General features: G+C 39.9%; 1 protein-coding gene across 1 annotated transcript; it reads left to right on the forward strand.

Moving 5' to 3' along the window:
• The first annotated feature begins 19,649 nt into the window (after positions 1–19,649).
• On the forward strand, positions 19,650–21,296 carry LOC150034596 (uncharacterized). The gene is made up of 4 exons (XM_090316789.1): positions 19,650–19,729; positions 19,793–20,093; positions 20,136–20,338; positions 20,684–21,296. The coding sequence occupies exons 1-4, from the start codon at positions 19,650–19,652 to the stop codon at positions 21,294–21,296; spliced, it is 1,197 nt and encodes a 398-aa protein (XP_090172915.1).
• Positions 21,297–21,555: the final 259 nt, after the last annotated feature.

Genomic DNA, 21,555 nt, shown 5'->3' on the forward strand with positions numbered 1-21,555 from the left:
GTACTCATTCACACTGATCACTCGACAATTAAATATTTGATGACAAAGAAGGATGCAAAGCCGAGGTTGATCAGATGGGTTCTCCTCCTTCAAGAATTTGATATCGAGATAATTGATCAGAAAGGGACAGAGAATCAAGTTGCGGATCACCTGTCCAGACTGGAAAATCCTGAGGTTGACCGCAATGAATCTGAAGTGAGTGTTGTGTTCCCGGACAAGCAGCTGTTCCACACAGAAGAATTGTTCTGGTATGCAGACACCGTTAATTATTTGGTTTGTGAATAATTTTCTGAAGATTACACCTACATCAACAGAAGAAGCTCAAGCATGAATGCAAACATTATTATTGGGATGAGTCGAATCTGTATAAAAGGGGTGCAAACCAAATCATTCGATTATGCGTACCAAACGCTGCTCAACAACGCATATTGTCACAGTGCCACGATTTGCCATATGGAGGGCACTTTGGAGGGCAACGTACTGCAGCCAAAGTTTTGTAAAGTGGATTCTTTTGGCCTTCATTATTTAAGGATGTTGTTGACTACGCAATGAAATGTGATCGATGTCAACGCACCAGTTCCATTTCATGGAAGAACGCAATGCCAATGAACACTATCTTGGAGCTGGATTGATTTCATGAGACCATTCCCTCATTTGCATGGCAAACATTATATCTTATTGGCTGTCGATTACGTTTCCAAGTGGGTAGAGGCAATTGCATGCGCCGCAAGTGATGCGGTGGTAGTCTCCCAATTCCTCAAGAAAAATATTCACTCATTTTGGCACTCCCCATGCCATCATAAGTGATGAAGAATCACACTTTGTCAATCACAATATAAAGAAGCTACTGCGTAAATACAACATCCTTCACAAAGTGGCCACCGCATACCATCCACAAACAAATGGTCAGGACGAAGTGTCCAATAGAAAAATTAAGTTGATACTTGAGAAGGAAGTAAAGCCTTCGCGGAAAGATTGGGCAATGAAGCTTGATGATGCGTTGTGGGCATACCGGACCGCATTTAAAACACCAATAGGTATGTCTCCCTATTCGTTGGTATTTGGCAAGGCGTGTCATCTGCCTTTGGAGTTGGAGTATAAAACATTGTGGGCGGTCAAGAAACTGAATTTCGATTTAAAGAAAGCAAGAGAAGCGTGGAAACTACAGTTGGTCGAGCTGGAAGAATGAAAAGTCAACGCATATGAGAATGCGAAGATTTATAAAGAGCGCACCAAGCGCTGGCATGATAAACGCATATGCGTTAGAAACCTCCAAATTGGGCAGAAGGTCTTATTCTTCAATTCAAGATTGCAGCTCTTCCCAAGAAAACTAAAATCACGCTAGTTTAGTCCCTTCATCATCAAAGAAGTATTTCAACATGATGCGGTAGAACTGATCATCGAGTATGGCAGTCGAACATTTAAAGTTAATGGACAACAGATCAAAGCATATTGCGGAGGAGAACTCCAACCAGAAACAGCCTCCGCAAAGTTGAAAAACCCGGACTATCCCGCACTAAACATTTGAGCATTTCGTCACTTTACTGCTATCTGTATTTTACTTATTTCTCTCTTTCTCTCTAAAAAAAAAAAAAAAAAAAAAAAAAAACTTGTTGTTTTGTTTTAAAATCATTTGACCCCTTCTTTTTCTGTTTACAATGATTAAGGCACAGGATTGCGGAGATACTACAAGAAGAAGCAAATGATCTGATTCCATCACCGTAATCCATAGAAGCAAAGATCGCCGCAAGGATGGATGCATCAATACTCAATGCGGGCGACAGCGCAAAATTTGGGGGTGTACTCTTCCTTATCTTTATTTCAAATCTTGCATTATCACATTGCATTTTATTTTTCAAAGTTTTATCATCGCATCCTCCCTGATTACCGCAATTATATGCCGAGTAGATAAATTTAGTAGTTTACCACTTGTTGTTTCTTTGCCAAGTATGATTTCAATGATGAAAAATATGCTTTTATCTCTTTCGTATATACTAGAGTCAACTTGAATCTTAAGATAGTCACCTCATGAAATATTTCTAGAAGTTAGGGGTTTGCTAGCTTTATTTCAAACTTCCTTTACAATGCATTCTTTGACCATCGCATGACTTATTTTAATTCTTTTTGGCAATGAGGACATTGCCGTATTTTAAATTTGGGGGTGAGGTATTTATTTTCGATCTTGCTATAAAAAATATTATATATATATATATATATAGAATAACAACTCCACTGTCAATGCAATGGGAAACCCATGTTTATAAGAGTTAAGTTGTGAAAGGCATTTACCCGTAGTTGGATGTGCACATGACACACGTGGGGGCAAGCCAAAACGAAAGTAAGTCACCAGGATCAACACATAAATCAATGACCGCAACTCCACTAACAAATTGGTATGAGTTTAGTCTGAGAAAGAGTGCATTGCTCGTAGTTGGATGTCCGCATGACACACATCAGGGCAAGCCAAAACGAAGGCAAAACACTCGGATCAGCGCAAGATCAGAAAGAAATAGCAATAAAGAAAAATTTTGTGCAAGGATAAATCATTTGACACCCCAGTGGAAAATTTTCTTTTTGAAATAAATCATGCGATGTTTTGGAATTTAGTAAAGTCCTTTTGAAAGTTAAGCTTGCAATCCCTAAGTCTTAGAAATATTTTAGGAAGAGACTTGAATAAGACTTAAGGAAATTCTAGTATATAGGATTTGAATGAAGTATCCTTGAGAAATCTAGGGAAGAAAACTTTGCGGTTAACTTGCTAAAGGAATATTTAGCTTATGCTTGAGGACAAGCATTGTTTAAATTTGGGGTGTGATAACGGGCAGAAATGCATGTTATCATAGTGCTAAGTTCTTAAACAATATTGGATTGCGTTGATGAAATATGTTAAATTGCGTCCATTAAGCACAAATTCTATAATATTGCGGTCGCATGCGTCCAACGCATTAGAGCAGTTGATCTTTATATTTTTGTGCATAATATGCGTTAACGCAATGTAGAGATTTCGATCATAGGAATACATTGGTCGAGCGCAACTTCACCGCAAGACTTTGCGTTGATCGTGCTCGCAAACATTCGCCCAAAAAGAATCACCGCAACATGGTGGGCGCATCTGGATGAAAGGATAATTAAAGATCGATGGAACAGAAAACTGATGGCAGTCGGATCCAAATTAAGTTGATAGCCGATAACGATCACAAAGTACATTCATCTTTATCAGTGACAATTATCTGGTGCATCAGTCAGGAATTAAAGTTGTCCCATCTGTACAACCGGGAGAGAGAAGCCGCCTTTCACCATGGAAACTCTATAAATACCAAGTGCATTCTTCATAGAAGGGGTTAAGCAGTCGATTACTTCATCACCTCACAAGTTCATGCCTTTGTCCATAGTTTCATTTCATTTTAAGGCGGACGCGAGGAAGAAAGCTGTGCTGGTAGATCATTCCGGTAAGCTTGGGAAAATGCTGAAAGCTCCCAGACAGAGAGAGGGACATCGCCTGTGGAAGCGGGAACATTTTTAGATCAATATAGAGATTCAGTGTAAAAAGCCTCGGTTAGCAAGGAATTGCTACCAGGCTCTCTACCTTTACTTTCCATTGTCATTTTGTACTCAACTCATTTATGAGAATGGAATTTCTTTCTCTATATCTGTTCACTCTCTGTTATTCATGCATGAGTAGCTAAATTAGTTGAATGGGTTGAGAAGTAGTAGCAAGCATAACGAGGGAATCTTCATTCCTTGCGATTATCTTGTTTATATATGCTCCATTCGTCTATTAGAAAGACTTGGGAGGGCAGACTAAGGACATGATCTAGACTTGAAAAGGTCAGGTCAGAATCTAGGTTTGGAAGAACCAGATTAAAACGCATAAACGGGAGATAGGCGCTTAGAAATGAGCACTATTTGTTATTAACGCATCGCATGCATCTTAGCAATAAGGTATGATTGTATGCGGTCACCTTGCTTTCATATATTTTGCATCAACGCATAGGACAAGAGTAGAGACTTAGGGATAAGCTCTATGGACATTTTGCATTCAACACATGCGTCCTAGACTTAGGAGCATCACATTTACATTGGAAAATGACTTGCTGTGCATGGTTGTAACATGATTGCAAAGTTTGACGCATTCCCGAGTAACGCTAGCTAAAGATCTTCTCAACCCATTCATCGCATACTCATTGCATCTATCAACACAACTATCTTTCTCAAATTTGCCGCCTTTATTTACTTCTTTTTCAACAACGCAACAACATACCCAAAACTTACTATTTACTTGGTTACCACAAAGTTTTCATAAATATTACCAACGTAACTATTTTTACAAGTCCCTGTGTTCGACCCTAGCTTACCAGTAAACTCAGGAAATTTACACTTGAATTCTGCTGGGGAAACTTGAGTGCACAACGCTATTCATCAACGCATATCATCTATATTTCCATTCATAAAAATAACGCATCAGAAAGCAATGGAGGATGTTGAACGAGATGAATGGGTCAAGGCCATGGATCTCGAGATGGAGTCGATGTACTTCAGCTCAGTATGGGTTCTTGTAGATCAGCCAACTGAATCGGTCAATTTATGGACTGAAACAGGCATCTCGTTCTTGGAACATACAATTTGATACTGCGATCAAGTCGTATGGTGCCAAAACATTGATGAACCTTGTGTTTATAAGAAGATCATCAATGCTTCAGTAGTCTTCTTAGTGTTGTACGTAAACGATATCCTACTCGTTGGGAAATTATGTAAGTCTACTGACTACAGTTAAGAATTGGCTAACAACCCAATTCCAAATGAAAAATTTGGGAGAGGCTCAGTTTCTTCTAGGTATACAAATCTTTTGGGATCATAAGAACAAAGTGCTAGCACTGTCTCAGGCATCATACATTGACAAGATGTTGCTCAAGTACTCGATGCAGGACTCTAGTAGGGGCCTACTGCTGTTTAGGCATGAAGTCACTTTGTCTAAGGACATGTGTCTTTAGACGCCTCAAGAGATTGAGAAGATGAGATGGATCAGTCTACCCCAGGCCATTTTAATGTTCTTGACCCGTTTACGAAGGCTCTCACGGCTACAATGTTTGAGGGTCACCTGGCATGGGACTAAAGGATCGTCCATGGTTGGACTAGGGCAAGTGAGAGATTTTCTTGTACTGGGCTTTTATGCCCTAGTTTATTGTTTTGTACTTAGTTTTTTGTACACCCCACTTCGCTTTAGGACAAGTGGGAGATTGTTAGGGTTGATGCCCTAAAGTCTCATGTCATGTAGTTTGTAAACAGTTTGTACGAATGCTTGTGTTGTTAATATATGATATTTACTTCACATATTTTATTTTTGCTCATTTGCTTGTTTTATTTGCTTTACCACAAACCAAAAAACATAAAATTCCTGGTTATTTGTATGTGACTCAAGCATGCATGTGGTGACATACAAGTGGATAATGTCTTGAATGATAACCAAAATGGTCTGTAGTATATGGATATAGAAGGAAAACTTTATCTTGGTAACGCTACGGACGCGGCACACTTTGTGGAATGGTCACAAGTGTTGTGACTTGTCACAGATGGTCTGATCCTCATCATTCGTGTTGGGGACAGGTGAGCGGGGGCGTCCTATACAAAGAGTTTGTATAAGACCTGATCACGAAGTGTTAACGTCTCGTTATATAACACCGTTCATGATAGAGACTTCACTTCACTAGGATGACCATAGGTAACATGACCTCAATCCTGAGTGAGTTAGGAACTCCTGCCATTGAAGGCGGTCCTTTGATTTATATGGGTGCAAGTGGTCAGGTTGCCGATTCAAATCTACCATTTTGGGGATTCGTCTGATTTAGGAGCAGGGAACTTAGCTACACAAGATGGAATTTAATCCTTCCTCAAGGCAGGGGTAAGTAGATAGATAACTCCCTTAAGGGCTAATTCTAGGGCTTTAATGATATGGCGCCACACACCTTCTCTTGGCCCGAGAGGTGTTCACACATAGTTGGACTATGTTGTATTATTCATTAGGGGAATCAGTGGTACTTAAGAAGTAAGATGTAACTATAGGGGAAAAACGGTAATTTGGCTCAGGTGTACTTACGAGTATCTGTGAAGGGTCATCGTACTCATGATTGGTTATATCTGATGGACACAGAAATATATCTATGGCAAGAAGAGTTCAGCAGTTGGTCTTTAGTGGAATGTCTGATAGTTAACAGATGGTGGATCTCGTGGCTAAAGAGTTTAGTCAGCTATTCACATACCGTTGGAGCTTCGAACTATAGGTCCATTAGGTCCCCTAGATAGCTTGGATAAAGTTGAGAACCAGTGTTTGGGTTAATTTGAAATGTTCAAATTGACAAGAGGAAGTTCAATTATATATGACATAATTGGACTAGTTAATTATATATGATATAATTGGCTAAATGTATGAGATACATTATTCTGGAGGAAATTAGATATAAATATGATTTATATCAAGTAGAGGAGAAAATACTATAGTAGATATGTGATATCAAATTATAGGATAAAAATATAATATGATTATATTTATTAATTAATTAGTTGGTTAATTATATGATAATTAATCCAAAATTCACGTTCGGACGTGGGTTAGTGGGATCCGTCGGTCATTGTAACCGATGAATTAAAATGAAAAATGTTTTAATTTTGATTCGAGAGTTCAATCGTCCAAAAGAATTTTCGGGAGTGCGTGTTGGTGAACATCTAAACGATCGCTTACGTAAAACGATAGCCTATACGGTAGTCCTCTCCACCTAAACGATCGTCTAACTCGCGCCTAAACGATCGCACACTGTCAAATCCACGATCACATAGCTTCTCTAAACGATCGTATAGTGTACCGATTTAGCTAAATGATCGTATACCTTTTCCTAAACGATCGTTCAGTAAATCCTACACGATCGTGTAGCTTCATCTAAACGATAAACATTTATGCTATGCGATAGCATCTTTTTCCCTCCCACATGCTTATCCCAAAGACCACGCTTTGGGTTCTTACTCCGAGAATAACCGGGGCTCTTTACTGATGGTATCATCCCCACGGCGTTCGTGTTCGTAGTTGTTCGTGCTGCTGTTGGTGACGCTGCTGCTGGGCATTGGCAGATTGCGTGGAGGTTTTCCGCTGCTTGGAGTGACGAAGTTTGAAGAACGTATTCAACTGGTATGACACTCATTCCCTTGTTATTTTCTTGTTCTTAGCATGCCGATAATTAATGTTTGTTTGCATAACTGTATGTTGAATGTATATTGTTGTATTTCGGTCACTGTGAGATTGGAGCGATTCAAACGCGCTCATAGAACTCTTCGGTAAGAGATCCTTCAGTTTGATCATCTTGCCTTCGAGGCATGATTCACATACTGGCAAGGAGTTTTCTTCTAAACTCTTTAGAAGTCCACTTTTCACCAACTTCTCAATCCTATTAATGTTGATGTCACCTAACCTTAGATGCCAAAGATGGGCATTTTCCTTAGGAGAAACCTTTAATCTTTTAGCTATTATTGCGTACTAAACATTTCAGTGTTAAACAAGGCTTCTATGACTAACGACCTTAGTACATATAAGTTACTTTCCATTGAACTATAATCAATCTTCGTTTCATCCTTGGAAATAAACACTTTATTCTAAAAAAAAAAAAAGAGGCGGTATGCCCTTGTTCAACGAGACAAGAAAAGTGCCGACTCTAAGAGTCATCTCTCCTTGTGGCAACGTTTGCTAGGAACTAAATCCTTGGTAAGAGGAACTGACACGATTGGTAGCACCCGAATCAAGGATCTATGCAGAATCATCATTCTCTACCAAACACATCTCTAAGACCAATAAATCAGATTTACTGTCTTTCCTCCTCTTTTGGAGAGTAGTGAGATCAGTGTCGGAACAACTGACACTACTTGTTTTGTTATCCATCTCTTTATGCTCGAAAAGTAAGAAATGACGTTCAAACAAATCTTGTAGTGAGTCCATGATCTCGCGTGCAATGACCATGTTCTCAACCTTTTTAGCCAAAACATCAGGTATGTTAGCCAAAATGTTAAGTTGGGCTAACGAATTAGCCTTCATCCACACCTCATACAGTGCGAACACTTCACTGTGCATCAAGGGTTGGGACTTGAGGACACTCCTCAAGCATGACAAATACGAAATGTTCTTCTTCCTCGTTGAGAACCGCATCTCCATGCTTCGAAATACTAACGACCTTAGTACATATAAGTTACTTTCCACTGTATGTAGTCGGTCATATTAAAAGCACTAAATGGAAATACTAACGAGGGAATACAGAATGATCTCATGGTGTGAACCAATGATAGAGACCATAGGACATATTAACACACACCCTTCAACCACTTACTATAAACACTCTCTCCGTCTACCTTGATATTGACTCATGCAAATACCATCCGAGGGGGATGCTCCCAGCGCACCACGAGGCCAAGCATGAATCTCACGGTGTGAACATACAGGGAGAAATGTGAGTGGAATCATAGACATATCAGATACATCTCTTCCTCCCACTAAGTATTTTATAACCTAAGGTTTAGTTTACTTAGAAAAAAACAAGGCTAGGGATTTTAACTGACTTTTAGGTTTGCCCAAGAGTAACTTTTACCTTGGATAGTTAAACAACTTTTGATCATCATTTATTAAACTCTTTAACGAAGTCTTGGACCAAATTGTCCCATGCTTGTTGAAAATCTATTTAATTCGCCTTTCCAGGTAGGCTCCCAGGTGGGGGTTTTACGTTTCCGTCAACTTAAGAACCCCAGCCTAGCCAAAATTTGCCTTAGACAAAATGTCCCTTATAGATAGATTTAAAACAAATTTAATCTTTTATGGCAATCAATTTAATCCTATTAAACCTATTTTAAAAGATTAATCTAGGTTACTAAACTTTTTAGAACCATTTGAACTTAAGTCTATCTCAATCCAATTTTAAAACCCTTTTAAAAAACTTGAGTTCGCCCTAAGTCCGCATGCAACTCTTTCTTATTGATTTTAGTTCTAGTTTCCTTTATAATACTTATAAACGGAACAACCAAAACCACAATGCTAGCTAACACATGCAAGGCATTCATAACAATTATAAACAACCTAAGTGTCATGCTCAATGCATTGTTCATTCATTGCTACTTCTTTTATATCACACTTATACAAAACAAAAATGAAACAAGTACAACGTGCTTCCATTCACCCTTAGACTATAACACTTATAATAAAAGGATGATGCATGATAATGCTCACTGCATGCAAAATATAACTCTTATATTTCATGATGCACGCACATACTTTCAAGTAATTTCTTCATGCTAGATTATAACATTTATAATATATGATGCATGAATAACTGCACAACCTAAGGTGAATTTTTAAACTATATGTCAAACACTTTGCCATATAAGCACCATATATCGTATGTATAATAAACAAATGTTGATGAACCGAGTAAATTTGCCTTAAAACCACAAAATTAAAGCTAACTATTACAAAAAACAAGGAGTCTCCGGTTCAAATAGGCGAACCGGTTCTTGAACCGTCTTGGCGAAGCAACGCATCTCCAACCATCATGTACTAAACTCCCCGCGATCGTCTAACACGAAAGAACAAACGCTTCGCTCTATTGTTTACCAACACTCCCAGAGCTAAACGATCGTTTAGCAAATATTACATGATCATATAGAAAAATCTACACGATCGCTTAGATAAATCCCAACGATCGTTTACCTTAGGCTACACAATATGACCAACTCTTGTTCTTCTTCCTCGTTGACAATCGCTTCCTCATGCTTCAAAACTTCATCACGAACGACTCGAAAAACTTAAACTCTTTCAATTACAGACTCGATTGCAAGTTAATTACGACCAAAAAACATAGGGGCCTTTACAAATTAACACTTTATAATTGAAGAAAGCTTTAACCAAAGGCAATTAAACCTAAAAACATTCATCAACGCCATCTACAAATGCACTTAACAATAAATACAAATGCAGAAACCCCACCAAAACTGTAAAAGAAGTTCAAAATAGAATTGGAATTTGGAATATCAAAACAACCTGACTCTGATACCAATTGAAGGAAATCGAAGACGAGAATTTTCATGAGCAGCGGAAAGATCATTCCAAATTACAATCGTATATGAACTTTACAATTACAATAAAAAACAGAAAGATACGGTTATGCATTAAATACAGAAATTACAACATATTCAACAACAAATTAAGGATAAGAGTAACACACTTTTGTCGACTCATCTCAAAGCTCCTTGATCACGAATGCTCGAACACAGTAATACCCAAACGCTCGTCCAACATGACCGTTACACTGCAAGAACACCGCGCACTCGAACTCAGTGATCGCCTAGGTCACGAACACCCCGAACATCACGAACGGCCTCCACAAAACCTCGATAGTGTCAAGTTGAGTATGACACCACCAAGAAGGATACTTTGGTATTCTTGGTGTGAGAATCCAGAGGGTGGGCTCTGTGTGGACTTGGTTTGAGGCAGAAAGACGGAGGAAACACGATTGAGAAAGTGGGAGATGGCAGTCGACAAAAGTGTGTTACTCTTGTCCTTAATTTGGTTTGAGGCAGAGTAACACACTTTGGTTTGAGGCAGAACTAACTTACCATATTATATTTATAACCTATTGTTTTAATATTTCATCTCATGAAACATATAAACCATAGCTTTTTTTCTATTCCATGGTATTTAATGTAAATCTCATTTACATTACTCCTGCACTAGATGTATCTCATACTTCATACCGATCATATCATATATAATCGAATTACCTATTATCAATTTGAACATTTCAAATAAATACCAAGAATTGGTCATTAATTGAATTCATTAAACTACCAAGGGGACCTTATGGACGTGTAGCTCGAAGCTCCAACGATACGTGAATAACTGACTAAACTCTTTAGTCACCGGATAAGATCGACAGCTGAACTCTTCTTACCACAAATATATTATATGTCCATCTTAACCAATCAATAGTGCGATAACCCTTTAAAGATCGCTCATAAGTACAGCTCGACCAATAATTATTATGCCTCTATAGTTACATCTAACTCCTTAAGTACCACTGATCCCTCTAATAAACATAAGTCATAGTCCTACTATGACTGAGTCGTCTCTTTCAAAGAGAAGTTGTGGTCACTATATTCAAGTCCCGGAATCAGCTCTTAAGGGAGTAATCTCTCTACTTGCCCCTGCTTTGGAGAAGGAGTGAATTCTATTGAGTTCCCAACTCCCAAATCAGACGAGTCCCCACAAAGGTAGGCATGAGTTGGCAATCTGGCCACTCTCAGCATACTAATCAAAGGACTACCCTCAAAGGCAGAAGTTCCCAAAACACTCAGGATTGAGGTCGTAGGTTGTGTCACCATAGTCGTTTAGGTGAGATGTAAGTCTCTAGTATCAACGGTGAAGTCTCTAGTATCAACGGTATTATAAATAGAGTCTAGTCATCGCGCGGTTCGATCTTATACAAACTCTTTGTATAGGATATCCCGCTCGCATGTCTCGTAGTGTCACTAGGATCAGGTATCCCATCTTAATCCTTATACTATAAACCTATTTAGGTTATCACTAAGGCATGATCTACTTGTATGTCATATATACATGCTTAAATTTACATAAGATAATCATGGAGTTTTGTTTATTGGTTATGAGTAAATGTCAGAATGAAATAACAGTTATTTTATTCATAAAACAATTGTATCATTACAAACAACGAAACTCGGGGAGAATTAGGATACCAATCCCAACCGGTGTCACTTACCTCAAATTAAGTCAAGAAAACCTATCCCGGCAATCAACTCCAACAATTTACTTGAACCCAAAAACCAACGAAAGACCAAACAATCTTTAATCTTGCTAGAGAGCATGCCACTGACTCCAAACTTTGAATCTAATCTCAAAGATTGAATTTAAAAACAGTCAATAAACCACAACCTCGATGGGTATCACCTTCTATATTAATATTTAAACTGACACTTAGTCGGTAACTATACATTATCAATAGACAAACCCAAAACTTACCAAAATCTTGTCAAAAGTGGTCCAAGACCAGGTGGACAACTTTGTCACCAATTTCAAACTCTAAGTGTTTTACGTCTAACATCGGTGTAACTTTTCTGTCTACTCTGAGTTGTTCGCATACATGCTTTGATCTTCTCTATTGCCTCATTCATGGTCTGTACTAGCTCAAGTTCTAGAAACTTCCGTTCACCAACCTCATCCCAGCATACGGGCAACCTGTAACTCTTCCCAGGGCCTCAAATGGCGACATGCCAAGGGTAGCCTGATAACTATTATTATATGCAAACTCTATTAAATGCAGATGGGAGTTCCAACTCCCTGAAAACTCTAACGCACAAGCACGTAACATATCCTTCAGTTTCTGGTTTAAACGCTCTGTCTGACCATCCGTCTATGGGTGAAATGTTGTACTAAAATGCAATCGAGTACCCAACGCTGCTTGGAGACTCTTCCAAAAACTAGATGTAAAGCGAGGGTCTCTGCCCGATACAATGGACACAGGTACTCCATGCAACCTCACTTCCTCTTTTATATATATCTGAGCTCACTTACTTACTAAAAAAGTAGACTTCCCTGGAAGGAAATGGGCTAGCTTAGTGAGTCTGTCTACTACAACCCAAATCACTGTAAAGCCCTTCATTGTTCGTGACACCCCACAATGAAGTCCATCGACATGCTCTCCCACTTCCATTCGGGTACGCTCAAAGGTTGCAACAAGCCCACTGGCTTCTGTCTCAGGACCTTCACCTGCTGACAAACTAGGCACCTACTGACAAACTCTGCTATCTCCATTTTCATGTCATTCAACCAGTAATAACGTTTCAGGTCCTGGTACATCTTGGTACTGTCGGGATGTATGAAAATGGGGAATTATGAGCCTCCAACAATAGATCGTTCTTGAGGTCATTGTCCGCTGGTACGCATAAGCGTCCTCGATAAGTAAGACCATTATCTGTGAACACGAAGAACTCACCACCCTATCCTGACTCCACCTTTCACACTTTTTTAACCAGGTGGGGATCACTCCGTTGAGCATCAATAATTCTCTCTCTCAAACTCAGTTGCACCGAAAATGTGCCAAGTTTGCAATGACTTCCCCCACTACCACTGCAATCTTGGCCCGTTGAAGGTCCTTGTATAACTGAGTTCGTCTAGTAATAAGGGTCGCTGAATGGGCTACCTTCCTACTTAGAGCATCTTCCACTGCATTTGCCTTTCCTGGGTGGTACAGAATCTCACAATCATAATCCTTCACCAACTTTAACCACCTACGTTATCTCATGTTTAACTCCTTCTAAGTGAAGAAGTACTTTAAACTTTTATGGTCAGTGAAATTTGTATCTTCTCTCCATACAAGTAATGCCTCCAGATTTTTAAGGCAAAAACCACTGTCGTCAATTCCAAATCATGTGTGGGATAGTTTTGTTCATGGTTCTTTAACTGACGAGAGGCATAAAAAACTACCTTACCTTGTTGCATTAGCACACACCCCAACCCTTTCTTGGAGGCATCACTGTAAATAAAAAAACCACCCGTACCATCTGGTACAGTGAAAACTGGAGCAGTAACCAACTTCTGCTTGAGATCCTGAAAACTATCTTCATAAGTCTTACTCCAAACAAAGGAAGCTCCTTTTTAGGTCAATTGAGTCAGAGGAGTGGCTATGTGAGAAAATTTTTTCAGAAAACGACGATAGTAGCCTGCCAACCCCAAGAAGCTGCGTGCCTCACTGACTATGGTTGGACGAGGCCAAATTTTGACTACCTCAATTTTTGCAGGGTCAACAAATACACCTTCTTTGGACACCACATGCCCTAGAAAGGACACTTGCCTCAACCAAAACTCATATTTGTAAAACTTAGAACATAACCTTTGCGCCCTCAAAGTCTCTAAAACTTTTCGTAAATGCTTCTCGTGTTCCGTCTCTGTTTTTGAATAAACCAAAATGTCATCTATGAAGACTATCACAAAGGTGTCAAGAAATTCCTTGGATACCCTCATCAAGGTTATACATATTGCAGGAGCATTCGTCAAACCAAATGACATCACGATGAACTCATAATGCCCATACCTCGAACGAAAAGTTGTCTTAGGAATATCACTGTCCTTTATCCTCAACTGATGATAACCCGAACCGAAGATCAATTTTAGAAAACAATGTAGCTCCCTACAACTGGTCAAACAAGTTGTCAATCCGCAGGAGTGGATACTTATTTTTTATAGTCACCTTATTTAACTCCATGTAGTCAATGAAATGACGCAAATATCCATCTTTCTTTTTCACAAAAAGTACCGGTGCACCCCACGGTGACTGATGCGTTATTTTATGATGTGGAATTATGGATGAAATTGCATTGATGAAAATGCATTGAGTACTCAAGTTTTCTCAGTGGAATCCAAGTGTAAACCCCATTGAGTTCCTGGTAAGTCCAGGGTTGAATTCAGGGACTTGGGAAAATAGGTTACGGTGGTAATTTTTATGAAAACTTTACGATAACCGGTAACTCAAATGATTGTTAGTTGTTTGTTGATTGCGATAATGAAAAATAAACAAATGCGACGTATTTGAGAAAAGTCAATTGTGTGATAGATGCACTGAGTATGCGGATGAACGGGTTGAGAAGGTCTTTAGCAAGCGTTACTTGAGAATGTGTCACACTATGCGATCATGCTACAACATGCACAGCAAGTCATTTTCCAATGCAAATGCGATGCTCCTAAGTCTAGGACGCATGTGTTGAATGCAAAAGTGTCTATAGAGCTTATTCCTAAGTCTCTACTCTTTTCCTATGCGATGATGCAAGATGCATAAAGGCAAGGTGACCGCACACAATCATATCCTATCTCTAGGATGCATGTGATGCGTTAATAGAAAACAATGATTATTTCCTATCTCTTGATTATGCGTTCTAATCTGACTCTTCCGAGCCTGGATTCTGACCTAACCTTCCCAAGCCTAGATCCTGTCCTTATACTACCCTCTCGAGTATCTATAATGGATGAATGAAGCATACATAATACAAGATAATCGCATAGAATGAAGATCCCCAATTAAGCTAGCTAAGTGCTTCTTAACCCATTCAACAGATTTAGCTACTCATGCGTAAATAACAGAGAATGAACAGATATAGAGAAGTAAATTTCATTTCTATAAATGAGTTTGAATACAAAATAACAATGGAAGATAAAGTTAGAGAGCCTGGTAGCAATCCCTTGCTGACTGAGGCTTTTACACTGTCAATCTCTATTCGGTTCAAAAGATATTCCTGCTTCCACAGGAGTCGGCCTTCTCTCTGATCTTGAAGCTTCCGGCGCTCTCCCAAGCTTACCGGAACGATCTATCGGCACAACCTCCTTCTCTCGCGTCCTTAAAGTAAAATAAAATCTATATACAAGGCTAAACTATAAACAGGACTTATGAACTCGTGAACCCCTTTTCTCAAGGATGCCTTTGCTATTTATAGAACTTCCAGGATGAAAGGCGGCTTCTCTCTCATGATTGCACAGATAGGATGGCTTTAATTCCCTGACTTATGCGTCGAATATTTGTCACCAAAAAGCTGAATGCACTTGTTATCGTTAGCGGCTGTCAACTTAATTCGGATTCGACTGTCATCAGCTTTCTGTCCCATCGTGATTAATTATGCCTTTCACCTAGATGCGCCCATCATGTTGTGCCGACCAAGTTACGGCAATCCTTCTTGAGTAGATGTTTGCAAACACAATCACCGCAAAGCCTTGCGATAATGCTGCACTCGACCAATAATTTCCTATGATCGCAATTTTCGCCTTGCATCAACGCATATTCTGCATCAAAATACAAAAATCAACTATTCCTATGCGATGAACGCATGCGACCACAATATTATGAATTTGATACTTTTTGGACGCAATTTAACATGTTTTATCAATGCAAGCCAGCATTGTTTAAGAACTTAGCACTATGATAACGTGCATTTCTACCCATTATCAGCGACACACTAGGGCGGATGAAACCTTTATCCAACAACTCTTGCAACTGAACCTTAAGCTCCTTCATTTCTGTTGGAGTCATTCTGTACGGAGCTTTTGAGATAGAAGTTATGCCGAGCTCCAACTCGATAGAAAAATCTATCTCTCGATGTGGTGGCAAACCTAGGAGATCCTCTAGGAAAACATCTAGGTAGTCTCTTACTACTAACTCTGAAGTCAAGGAGACCTCAGGCTCTCTAGTGTCAACAACACTAGCCAAGATACTCTAGTTACCTTGATTAAGCAACCTCTTGGCTTCCATAGCTGAAATTATTTTGGGTAGGACCACGGTCCCCACCCCTCTAAATTTAAAGCTGGTTACTGTGGGAGGGTTAAAAATCACCTCCTTGTGAGAGCAGTCTATACTAGCATGATTAGCAACTAGCCAGTTCATGCCCAAAATCACATCAAAATCATGCATGTCCAAGACTATTAAAGTCACATCTAGTGTACAAGTCGCTACTTCAATCTGACATGCTTTTATCTTTTCCTCTGCTAATATAATTTCTTCAGATGGAGTGAATAACGATAACACATAGCGTAAAGGCTCTAATTCTAACATGGCATGCTTAATAAATATTGATGATATAAATGAATGGGATGAACCAGAATCAAACAATACTGCAAAGCGTCCCAAGATTGGGAACGTACCTGTCACAACAGTATCTGACTTCTCGGCCTCCTACCAGGTGGTTGAGTAAACACAAACTTATTGTCTTTGAGGTCTATTCGAATTCCTTTATTCATGGCCTACAGGCTGGTTCCTGTAACCTGATGTGTTTCTATAAGGGCATCTATCAATCGAGTGTCCCTCCTGTTTGCAATGAAAACAGACCCTGGTGCCCACCTAATATCGTCCTCAGTGACGTCTCCCGCACGAGTTACACACTGGCCGACTTCTTTCTACCATACCCGCCTCGACGGCCTATTGCTTAAAGTGTTGAAGTGATTTGACTGAGCTTTGACTCTTCTAATAGGGATGAGACTCGAAAGCCTTCTGATCTGCCTTCTTCTTCTGACCCGAGGAAGGTCCTACCCCAAATACCCGTGAGTGCTCGTCCCCCGGCTGTGAATCCATCACAACTGCCAAACGAAGTGATTCAGCATGAGTGGTCAGTTTGAAGGCTCACATGATACCTCGTATACTGTCCTTTAGACCTTGAACGAACCTCTCTACTCTCATGGCCTCCGTAGCAACCAATTCTAGAGTGAGATGGGACAAGGTGTCAAACTTCTAGTCATACTCCTCCACCGACATGTGCCCCTGCCTCAGCTCCAAGAACTCCTTCTGCTTATTGTACCTCAAGTTGGCAGAGAAGTACTTCACGTAGAAGCGCTCCTTGAACTGCTCACATGTCACAGGTTCCCCCCTCACACTTAACATTCTTTCTGCTGACTGCCACCAAATTTTTGCTTTGTCAGTGACCATAAAGACGACACACTGCACTTTCTGATCTTCTGGGCATTGCATATAACGGAAAATCATTTCAATCGTTGATATCCATAATTCTGCATTGGTAGGGTTCTTTAGTGACCCATTGAAGGTATTGGGGTTGTACTTCCTGAAATCTCGTAAGTGTTTGGCCTCCACTAAAAGGTCCAACATGCTTTGGTTTTGAGTTATGCTCTAAATCTGAATTTACGACATCTGAACCTGCGGCGGTGGTAGCTGTTGGGATTGGGCAAACTGGGTCATTCTCTCATCCAGCATGTCCTTCACCTTACTCAACACCGTTGATGTAACTGTTTCCCTAATAGTTGCTGCCCAATCAGTGAAATCCATTAGGACGATTGGGGGTGTCTGTGTCTGCGGGGGCATAGCCGTGTGTTGGGCTTGACTCCGTGTTTGGGTTCTCTGCTATCCCTGACCCTGAGGGGTCTCTAAGCGACAAGGGGTCCTCTAGTACTGAAGGATCCAGAGCTTGGGAATCTTGAATTTGAGGGTCCTCACCACGTGGGTCTTGATCCTGAATCATCGGATTCTGCCTTTCGGGAATGCGTCCCCTTCTGGTAATCTTATGGCTGCCTCTTCCCCTAACCATACCATTTCCTGGAAATTGTTCGCAACCAACCTTTAGAAACTTTCCTAACCAGTAAAACATGTCAAATATGATCGTAAGTACTACATAATCTGGTGCATATAAGCCTAAATACCTTTCCTAAGGGATGTACCTGGCGATGACAACGAATCTGTTAAGGGCCATAGGAACAACCTGGACTTACATAGTAAGTCAATCTACAAAGCTCAAAATCTAGGAGCTTTGATACCAACTGTAACGACCCGACTTTCTAAGATAGCTAATAGAGCCATTACGGCATGCATGCATAAACATTTACATTGAAAATAAGAAAATTGGACTGCCCTTTGTTTTAAGAAGATAATAATATTAATATTAATAATAAAATTGAATTTACCCAAATTCATCTCAAGATTTCAATCCATTTGAATCGGGTACCCTTTTTTGCACAATTTTTTTTTTTAAAAAAAGAAAATAATACATAAGTTAAAAATAATAATAAATTATTTAATTAAATAAAATAAATATTAACTGAAAAAGAAAATAAAAGAATCCCTAACACCTAGACTCTGTAAAGAAAAGTTCATGAGCAAAAACCGCAAAGCATGAGAAAACACATGAGATTAGATTTAGAAGCATTTTCTAGTTCCATTGGTACTATCACGAATTCCTCTTGTCAGTCGCCTGAGTATTCTTACCCCTACCTGAAAACATGTAGACATAAAGGATAAGTATAAAATACTCAGTAAGTGATCCCATTACCGGGATCAGATTGTGCATTCACATGCAGTGAATGCTTGTGGTTAGTGGAACATTCATAATGAACCTGTTCCTAAATGGCTAACTAAGGGGACAACCTGACTCGCATTAACTTGCATGTCTAGTTGCCTAGTGGCACACCGTCAATCATGGGAAAAAAGTTATAATCGTACCTGTCGGTTCACCCATGTCTAGTGGCCTGATGGTACACCGTTAAATATGAAAAAAGTAACATGAACATGAACCTGTGGATTCATGCATGTCTAGCGGCCCAAAGGCTCACCGTCAAACATGAAATTAGACTCATCAATCTCCTGTAAATAAACATGCATTGAGACGAGACAATATATCGCCCCTACTAGTCTAATCATGTAGAGTGCTAATACCTTCCCTACACTTAATGACCTCTGAACCTATCTTTGGAAAATGGTCATTCCTTCCTTAATGACATTGCAGCAATATTTGTTTAACAATGTAAAAACCCCTAAAGCTACCGCCACAATGAACATAATTCAACTAATATTATTGATCATAAAATTGAGATTCACTTCTCCCACCCCATTATCAATAATAATAATAACAATCTTAAATCATCAATTGATCCAACAACTTACCAACAAATTTAAGTTAATTGATGAAGATATCAACTAACAAATAATTATTATCATCTGAATGTAATGGTATAAGCAAAAGATGGTATTTGTCCATGTTTCGCAAGTCTAATAATTTGGTTGATAGTGTTGATCTGGCCCGTGTGGCGTAAATAAATTCATTCTATCTCAAACATATAAAAATAAACAGTTATGCGGCTCGGGCCACTGAGGTGTTCTTGGTTAGTGGCTAGATTGGAGGAGGCGTCGCTCCGACAAAAGGCCAGGGTGAGGTGACTGAAGTTAAGGGATATGAACACGACTTTTTTCCATCGTTGTGTTTGATATCGTCGTAGTTGCAGTGGTTTATTTACGGTTGTGGATATTGAGGGGACATGTCAGACGGTGCATGATAGGGTGGCAGGGGTGGCGGTTGAGTTCTTTCAAGGTAGTTTGGGGTCTCAACTTGTGGGGTATTGGGATCTTACTGCCCAGATTGGGGATATTGTGCAGTTCAGCTGGTTCGAGGAGGGGGTGGAGGCGCTTGGTAGTCCAGTGAGTCGGGATGAGATTCAAAAAGTTTTATTCTCGATGAAGTCTGGGAAGGCTCCTGGGCCTGATGGGTTTTCAGTAGATTTTTACAGAGCTTGGAGTGTGGTTGGGAATGATTGCTGTGATGCTGTGCTGAACTTTTTTTAGTCCTGTTACCTGCCTGGTGGAATTAATTCTACTGCTATTACTCTTATTCCAAATAGGCGGGGAGCTGAACGTATGGAGGAGTTTAGCCCTATTTCTTGTTGCAATGTTGTGTATAAGTGTATCTCGAGGATCTTAGCTGAGAGATTGAGGTTGTGGTTTCCTTCTTTCATTAGTGGTAACCAGTCTGCATTTGTTCCTAATAGGTAAATTTTCGATAACATTTTATTATGTCAGGAGCTTGTGTGGGGCTACAAGGAAGGCAGAGGGAATTCGCATTGTGTGTTGAAGGTAGATCTAGGCATATGATTCGGTCAATTGAGATTTTCTGTTTGGTTTGTTGCTGGCTATAGGTACGCACCTTCAGTTTGTTAGTTGGGTGAGGGCTTGTGTTACGTCACCTACGTTCTCTATGATGATTAATGGTTCTCTTGGGGGATTTTTTCCTGATAAGAAGGGGTTGAGGCAGGGGATCCTTTGTCTCCTTTTTTATTTGTGATGGTGATGGAGGTCTTGTCCAGGTTGTTGAATAAACCTCCTGTGTGGTTTAGGTTCCATGATCGGTGTGAGCGTGTCGGCCTGACTCATTTGGTTTTTACAGACGATTTGATGATTTTCTGTGCAGCTGAGAGATATTCCTTGGAGTTTGTGAGGCAGGTCCTGGTGGATTTTGAAGGGTTGTTTGGGTTAGTTGCAAATGTTGGGAAGAGTTCCATGTTTGTTAAGGGTGTGGAGCCTAGTGGGGCGGATGAACTAGCTATGTTTATGAGATTCTCTCTTGGTTCGTTACCTATTAGGTATCTGGGATTACCGTTATTGGCAGGTTGGTTGAGGGCTGTGGATTGTGTGCCTTTAATACAGAGGATTACAACTCGTATTAGAAGCTGGGTGGCGCGATCCCTCTCTTTTGCTGGAAGGTTGCAGCTCGTTAGGTCTGTTTTACAATCCTTTCAGGTGTTTTGGTGTAGCATCTTCTTGTTGCCTGCATATGTAACTCATGAGGTTGATCGTATGCTACATAGTTATTTATGGAAGGGAAGTGTGGTGAGTCGAGGTGGTGTGCGGATGGCGTGGGCTGAGGTGTGCTTGCTGTTGGGAGAGGAGGAGGGGGGTATGAAACATGTGGTTGCATGGAATCAGGCTGCTATTATGAAGCTACTCTGACTTCTCTTAATTAAATCGGGTTCATTATAGGTGGTGTGGGTGGAGACGTATGTTTTGCGTGGTCGGTCTTTGTAGGTTGTTCGAAGTGAGGTTGGGAGGTCTTGATGCTTGAGGGCTATCTTGCGTTGTAGAGATAGATTCAAGAATCTAGTTCGTTTGATAGTCGACGATGAACGGTCTTGTTTTGTTTGGTGGGATCCTTAGTTGTCGGGGGGTGCAATTTTGGATTCATATGGGTCTACGGTGGTTTATGATGCAG

Source organism: Benincasa hispida, chromosome 8 (assembly GCF_027475165.1).
Source record: "Benincasa hispida cultivar pf3 chromosome 8, pf3_genome.v1.1, whole genome shotgun sequence".
In the NCBI taxonomy this organism is placed as follows: domain Eukaryota; kingdom Viridiplantae; phylum Streptophyta; class Magnoliopsida; order Cucurbitales; family Cucurbitaceae; genus Benincasa; species Benincasa hispida.

Bases quoted from the DNA above. Each gene is read 5' to 3' on its own strand.
- LOC150034596 (XM_090316789.1), top strand. From the start codon at position 19,650: ATGCGGCTCGGGCCACTGAGGTGTTCTTGGTTAGTGGCTAGATTGGAG. The intron at 20,094-20,135 runs GTTGGGAATGAT...AACTTTTTTTAG, and splicing joins TTTACAGAGCTTGGAGTGTG to TCCTGTTACCTGCCTGGTGG. The intron at 20,339-20,683 runs GTAAATTTTCGA...TGTGTGGTTTAG, and splicing joins TCTGCATTTGTTCCTAATAG to GTTCCATGATCGGTGTGAGC.